Raw genomic sequence first — 7,850 nt, 5'->3', positions numbered from 1 at the left:
GTATTGTTGTCATGCTGGTTCCATTTAGTTTGATTTGCAGTTAACCTGGTGCCCCTTTTACTCATACAGAAACACTTTTCCTTTAATTCTACTAATACTACTGACTGATTACAAAAGCCCATGGCCTCATCTTTTCTAAACTTGCACTGTGATACCAAAAAATATATTGCCCTGAGACAAAAAAATTGACTGCAATAAATAAAAAGAGTTTGCAGTTTATTTTCAAAATAAGTAAATTTGCATTTTATTTTCAAAATAAGTAAATTTGCATTTTATTTTCAAAATAAGTAAATTTGCATTTTATTTTCAAAATAAGTAATGCGACAAACTTTATTTTCAAAATAAATAAGTCATTTCGTTTTCATCTGAAGTATCAAAAGTATCACAAGTATCAAAATTATCAAAAGTATGTGAAGTATCACAAGTATTAGTAGTATTAGAAGTATTAGTAGTATTAGTAGTATTAGTAGTATTAGTAGTATTACTAGTATTAGTAGTATTAGTAGTATTAGTAGTGTTAGTAGTATTACTAGTATTAGTAGTATTAGTAGTATTAGTAGTGTTAGTAGTATTAGTAGTATTAGTAGTATTAGTAGTATTAGTAGTATTAGTAGTATTAGTAGTATTTGTAGTATTTGCAGTATTAGTAGTATTAGAAATATTAGTAGTATTAGTATTATTAGTAGTATTTGAAGTATTTGAAGAATTAGAAGAATTTGAAGAATTTGAAGAATTTTCCTCATCACCTGTGAATGAAAGAACATGCTTTGATTGGCTTTGTTTTTGTGTTGGAACTATTTAAGAAAAAAAGTGACGTCACATTTGATAAATTCCCCACATTTTATTACCTTGATCAGTCAGATCAGCCAGTTCCTTTCCTAGTTTACACAGATCCTTATAACCTTGCAGTTCTTCTTCAAGCTTTTTTATTTTCCTATCTTTCTGCAAAAAGTTAGGCAAGTTAAAGTGTAAGTGACTCAGAAAAATTAAGCATATTAATAATTAAACTAAGAGATGGTCAATTTTTGGCAAAAAAAGGAGCTTGGTAGGGCAACTGGTTTCTGAGATACAGTTGATCAAAGTTGCAATTTTAACGTTGTGAATGAAATCATTTGAAAGCGAGATTATTTCTGTGTGACGTCATAGAGGTCGTGCGAGTGCTGGTAGCAAGCCTTATGCATAGGAATGGAAACATAGTAACACTGGTTTAATATAGTTTTGCATCAACTTTGCTGCATTCAAGGCACAATAAGTGAACAAGTGCAATAAACGAATTTTTATGTCAATTTAAGCAGCAGACAGATGGCAGCTGTTTTGACCTATTATGTCTTTTTTAGTTTTATAATAATAAAACAGTTACTGGGACAGGGTGTTCTTGTTGGTAAAGCATTTATGATTGCTGACATGATACATGAACTTTTCAAAACGCGAAAGAGACAAACCATCAATTTAGCATTGTCGTTTTGTCCACTCACAGAAACAGATAAAAGTAATTGAATTTTGAGGCTGGCAAAGATCGCTAAGAAAAAAACGACCAAATTAGCTGATTATGCAACACAACACTGTTATTTTGTCATAGTACCACTTTTTATCCGACAGTGGCATTGCCTACGACCTACGAGTTCGCGTCATAAATGGTAAATTTAATTCGCCACAATCAACCACTAATGTACTTTTCGCAATATAGTTGTAACTAGTAATGTTGGAATCCTCAAATTAAAATCAACACAAAGGTGAGGTTAAAGTTATGACATCACACCCAAAATGACGTCATTTAATGTCACGGAGTAAAGAAACAAACCATCCCAGTCTTGTCGAAGTACAGGGTAATAAATGCTGCTCCACCCTTTGATCTTCCGATAATCAGGGACAAATAAGCCTTTGGTTTGTGATGTCACAGTGACATATTTTTTGTGATGTAAAACCTTGTCTTGACCTTTGAGATAATGTAATTTGTGGATTCTCCTATGTTTGAAACTATTCGATATCTGTGTAATATGGTGCCTTCTCCTATGTAAACAATGCATTTTTTCGCGCGACCGCCTTGCGTCGCGTCAAATTCGCAACAGCAAAATTTTTTTGCGATTCTGGGTCTGTGCTTCAGAAGACAATAAGCAGAATAAACAAATACAAAACAAGACGCAAAGGTAACTTCAAAAATACAATGTATTATTGTTGTGTACTTAAATTTAAAAGATAAGAGAACTGAACATCGAACCGAAATTACAATTTTCTGTGGCTGACATGGTACATCTAATAATTTGAATTTTCTGTAAGTTATTGCCCAAGTTCTAATAACATAAAGTGCATTTGCTTTAGTTCATCAAACCAGAAAAACAAAATTAACCAGACATCCAAAATGCCCTACCGCCATAATCTCTGTTTTACAATCAAGATAATCAAAAACCTGTTTATTTTCTTCCGAGGCCTTAGCAAGTAAGTTGGAATTTATGTCACTAGGTGTCCACGGATCCACTTTATCATGTGATGTTTGAGTTGCAAAGTTTTTTGTCTAAACAAAGTAAAATGTGAATGTTAGATACAAATTCTATTGACAACTTTAAACTAAAGATATATAAAGATATATACATACAAATATCTTGTACAAGACATAATGTTGTTGAATTTGACCTTTTTGAACTTTCAATCAAAAATAAATGTTGTGACAAAGGCAATTTTTTCTTCAGAGCAGATGATTTGATTCAAAGTTAGTGATATCAGGTAAGCATTGTGAGCGATTACCTTTATAGCTGTTTGCACAGTGTTATAAAGAAGTTCCACTTCATATTTTATTTTTTGATCATCATGAGTAAATTTTGCAATCATGATATTAGGAAAAAGATTTCTGGAACAAGACAATTTGACCTTGATCTGCAAAAAAGATTAACATACTTAAGATACATTTGCCAGCATAAAACAGAATTAAAATCCAAGCAGAAAAGGGTACAACAATAATACCGGATTTGAAAGTTTGTTATTTGCACGAAGGATTTTGTTTTAGTGATCGATAATTGTGCGGACGATTAGAACGTTTTTATCATGGTAATGGGTTATCTGCTTTTCATTGGCGGATTTTTTAAATCTGGTAAAAATTTAGCTAGCCTAGGAAACCAAACATTTGCTTTGGTTACGCGCTTTTCAATCAGGTGTCACTTAAGGGAAATTGCATATCACAGTTTGAACAGCTAAGGAACGGAAGGAAAATAGATAGAGTTTATGGAACTGACCAAGGGCGTCTAAGGAAAATAGATAGAGCTTACGGAAATAACCAAGGGCATATAAGGAAAATAGATAGAGCTTATGGAACTGGTCAAGGGCATCTAAGGAAAATAGATAGAGCTTATGGAACTGGTCAAGGGCATCTAAGGAAAATATATAGAGCTTATGAAAATGACCAACGGCATTTAAGGAAAATAGATAGAGCAAAATAATCAATGCTTTTCCACAATTTTTAAAAATACATTACTTGACAGGTAAATTTTGTAGCGTTTATTCCCCAAATGATAAAACCAGCCTTCATTCATGTTGATTATTTTCAATTTTATACATGTCCAATTCTTAGTCAAGAAAATGTTGGTTGAAAACACTAAATGCTTCTAATATTTGTTTTTCTTTTGTGAAAACAAGACACAGTAAAATTGAAAACGATCGGCATGAATCAAGCCCTTTAACGACATGTCAGCAACAGAACCGCACTTTCATACATTACATTAAAGATTGTCAACATACAATAAATATTGGCCAATTCGGATAACTCTATCTACTTTATTTAGACGCCCTTGGCCAGTTCTGTAATCCTTATGTATTTTCCTCAGACAATTTCTGCTCCTTAGCTCTGCAAATTAGTGCGAGTTTTCTTAGTTCCTTAGCTAATGTAACGAATTCTTAATTAACAAAACTAATTGATGCATAAAAGTGTAATTGTGAATTGGTCGTTGTGTTGTGCGTTATTTTCAGTATATCGTCGTTGCTGGCATTGACCCAAGTCTGACCATGTTAGTGCCAGTGTGACCATAAACAAACATCATATAATATTCGCTGAAAAAGAATCCTTTTGGTTGTGTAGGTCTAGTACTGGAAGATAGTGTTTTATGCAATATACTATGGTTTAATTTTACCTGTATATTTTTCACCACTTGCTTCAATTTAATTGAGCGAATTTGATCCAACTGAGATGATGTTTGTTTTTTTCGACCCATCCTCTATGTTTCCTTAACAGTTTGAGACAAGTTTCCTTAATAGATTGAGACAAGTCTATGTCTCCTTAATTAATAGCTAAACAAATAAGACAACCATTGTAGATATTTAGGTGCAATAGCCCATCAACCAGAACAAAAAATACCAACTAGCTAAAACATGGGTTATTATCGGTTACCACACTTACACCTAAACTGAAAGTCGGGCGCAGATTCGACGTAAGCCTGGTTTGTGAGGTCACAAAGGCTATTGTCGTGCGTCGGTGCGTCAGTGCTGCTGATGATTTCTACTAGCTGAGTTTGTACTTCGCTGTGTGGGCACTTTAGGCAGTATTTGCTGCATAACACATTGGAATATTTGTAAATAAAATTAATCGTTCAGTAAAGAAGTTAAATAAGTCAAAAAGAAATTAAAAAAATGTGGTAAATGCTGCAATTAACATTTTTATGCGCAACTGGTTTGCAGTGTCTTAACAATAACTCGCTTTGTTGCATAAAATCGCCGAGGACGCAATGCTGTATGTGTAGAAGAAGTAATGTCTTAAAATTAAACTTACGAACGAATCCGGTTAACCGTTTTATTTTTTAAGAAAACACGGTTAATCTCATATAAAGCCATTACTTTAAAAGCAATTCCGTTTCCAGCTTCTTTTAGCTTCATCTGCTAATTTGTTAACTTTCTGTAAAAGTATGTTCTTGTGGAAAAAACCTTTACATTTGTCAATGTTTAATTACGGTCAAACGTCGTGCTATTTCAAAGCCTGCATACCAAGGTCAAAATACTACACTCAATAGGCACAAGTTATTCGAGGTTTACAACTGGTTTATTTAAAAACAAATTGGAATGTTTGTTTTATTTCAATTGCAGGATAACAACAATTCGGATGAACTTGTCGGTTCATGCTTCACTCCTGAGGAAGGAAAAAAACTGGTAATACAAGCCATGCTATCTTTTTTAAATGCAGGGTAGATGGCAAACTCGCAAATAATTTAGATTACTTTAGTTGGGTTTTTTAAAACATTTTCATATTTCCACAGTGACAAGTCAAAGCAGCACAGATATGTTAGTAGGTGCAGATGCGTTACTATGACAATACATAAAATAGTATTTTCGGTAATTTCAACTGAAACAAAAATGTACTCACAGATCCAGTGAAAGGTTACTTGTGATTACCATGGGTTGAGGTTTAAAACCGAATATTTTAATACAACAGGTCATTTGCTGTACATACGAAAAGGAATCATGTGCTTCATGAAGAGAAATACTCCCCAAGTCTCAACCTACAAAACAAATTGTAAATCAACTTGTTAGATTTCAGCTATTGTAAGTTAACACAGGATTTCCCATCACGCCCAAGAGGCATCCTGTTCTGTGATCGTTGGCATTTTTGATTCAACCCAGACGCCTCGCCAGTAGCCATATGAAACTGGGTATTAGTATAAAATTGCATATGCTCGGCAATTGTGAACAAAAATGCTCACTAAATAAAAAAAGCTTAAAGGTGGAGTTTTGGTTTTGGCCAGTTAAGGTAAGCCACACTTATGTAAGCGTTCAGCTAGCATTGGGTTACCCCATACTAGCTAGTCGGCAACCACACAAAGCGTTCAGGCACATCACAAAGTAATGGCCTAACGGTCAACCACATTCATACATTAGGGGAGTTTTATTTTTATCAGAAACTCAACCCTGTGTAGAACGTTGAGCCTTTTTAGACTTATTTGGTTGGTTGACCACACTTGCGTTCAACTAGGCCGTTACCTCCAGAAAGAAAGTTTCAAATATAAACAATTATGATGTAAACATCGATTTACAGTTTGCACACAAAATGTTTATCATTTTCTGCACGTTTCTGTGATAAACCAACACATTTGATGTGAAACCACTGTCCACATCGAGTGCACTCAACCCAAAGAGTATTCATTGGGTCATTGTTTTCAGATTCACATGCTTTGCAGGTTTCTTTATCATTTGTGCCATCAAGGCACTTTCCAACGATTACTTTTAACATTTCTGATCTGTAGCTGTGCGTACAAACAATTTGTTTGATACTTTCTCCAGTTGCCAGCCATTTAGCGTACATACAGATCATAACTCCACAGCTTGATCCATCAGGCTGTTTTGTTCTCTGTGGAGTTTCCAAAGTGGAAATTTTCCAACCAAATTTGGTTGTTAAAAGATAATTCACCATATCTTGTGCAGTTCGAACATTGTTGTCAGTTTCTACATCAGGCATTGTCAAAGGGTCTATATAAAGCATTTTGTGGTTGGAGATGTCAATGACAAGTAAAACCCAATGAAACCCGGAAGGATTCCATGGTATAAAAATTGTTTTTTTGCCCTTAAACGTTACACCTTCCCAAATTTTTTTAATTGAAGCCTTTCTCTGCAATGTTTGAGCCACAGTAGAACAAACATACAGTGTGTCTTGGTACATGCTGGTTATTTGCCATAAGTAGCTGTTAATGACTTCATCGTAAAGCCAACCAACATTAAATCTGCTGTCATGCTTTTTAAGTTCACTAACTTCAGCAGGTGGCAACGCATCATCCAGTGATTTCAATTCTAACAGAGAAATTGAATGAGGGCCGTTTTTCAAAATCCTACTCGTAGGTTTATTTGATGTAATATGAGCTGTGATGTTTTTTTGCACCACTGGTTTTATGTTCTCCACTCCATCCATAAAATCTTCATCAGAAGATTCATTTTTGTTACAGGCCTTTGCTGTCTGTGATGTTCTTTGTTTTACACTTTTCTTCACCATAGGAAACAAAGTGGCCACTTGATGCAGTGGTCGCATGAGATTTGCAAACTGCCCGACTCGAGAAGAAAATGGATTCGCTTTTGGTCGCTTGCGAGGCAATTTATCACAGGAACCTTTTTCAGAGAATGGTGATTTCCGCTTCCTTTTCAAAGACTTAAGAGGAACAGGCTGAGTTATTCTAAACCCAGAATCATAAGAACATGCTTTAGAAAACTTAGCCACCATGGCATTGGCATCAGAAATGCCTTCGTCCAAAACTTGGGAATTGACATCATAAGAAAGGTCTATTAAATGTTTTATCACATCAATAAACTTTTGATGACTTTGTTTGTGACTGCTGTTTTTTTCCGGTACTTCAATGTTTACAGGTTTGTTGGAATCTGATTGGTCCATAGTGGTAAAAATCATTTCTTCAGTTTGAGCTCCAGAATTGGAAACTGTTTCAGCTGACAATTTGTTTACAACAGCAGGATCCAAAACCATGTGAACAGAGTTGCTGTACCATTCCGGCAGACTATGCCATCCGACATCTGCATACTTATTAAATATTGCAAACATATGCTTGCATGGTAAAAAATTGTGCAAAAAATCATGGCATGTACAATTTGGAAAATCACTGTTAGAGCCAAATTTCACAGTGTATGTTTCAGAAGATGAACTGCTTACCACAGTAAACAGGTCTTCTTTCTTACATATTAAACTTGCCTGAATGTTTGCAGACTCTATAATACGTTTAATGCAATGTTTCACCAACTTCCTTGGGCGGTTTCGTAGAAAATTGGGAACATCTGTATTGTAACTTCTGTAATCGCCAGAAGATCTCATGTTTTCTTGCTTGTATCTTTATGATATGGGATTTAATTTGCCATTTTCATTCACATATAAAAAAATT

The 7,850-nt window shown here is 34.6% G+C and overlaps 1 protein-coding gene across 1 annotated transcript; it reads right to left on the bottom strand.

Annotated features, from left to right (window-relative positions):
* Window positions 1–326: 326 nt before the first annotated feature.
* Window positions 327–4,271, bottom strand: LOC145901919 (uncharacterized). Its single transcript, XM_082989736.1, has 5 exons — window positions 4,119–4,271; window positions 2,743–2,871; window positions 2,408–2,512; window positions 849–942; window positions 327–746 (listed from the first exon to the last, which is right to left on the bottom strand). The coding sequence occupies exons 1-5, from the start codon at window positions 4,197–4,199 to the stop codon at window positions 337–339; spliced, it is 819 nt and encodes a 272-aa protein (XP_082845862.1). The 5' UTR covers window positions 4,200–4,271; the 3' UTR covers window positions 327–336.
* Between the last annotated feature and the right edge of the window lie 3,579 nt (window positions 4,272–7,850).

The sequence above is a fragment of the Ascidia mentula genome, chromosome 5, assembly GCF_947561715.1.
Source record: "Ascidia mentula chromosome 5, kaAscMent1.1, whole genome shotgun sequence".
NCBI lineage: Eukaryota > Metazoa > Chordata > Ascidiacea > Phlebobranchia > Ascidiidae > Ascidia > Ascidia mentula.
The sequence above is the reverse complement of the archived record's forward strand: the minus strand, read 5'-3'. Positions and strand labels throughout refer to the sequence as shown.

Coding starts and splice junctions, on each gene's coding strand:
- LOC145901919 (XM_082989736.1), bottom strand. CDS start 4,199: ATGGGTCGAAAAAAACAAACATCATCTCAGTTGGATCAAATTCGCTCA. Junction 2,513..2,742: donor CTGTGCAAACAGCTATAAAG/GTAATCGCTCAC, acceptor TACTTTGTTTAG/ACAAAAAACTTTGCAACTCA. Junction 747..848: donor GGCTGATCTGACTGATCAAG/GTAATAAAATGT, acceptor TTTCATTCACAG/GTGATGAGGAAAATTCTTCA.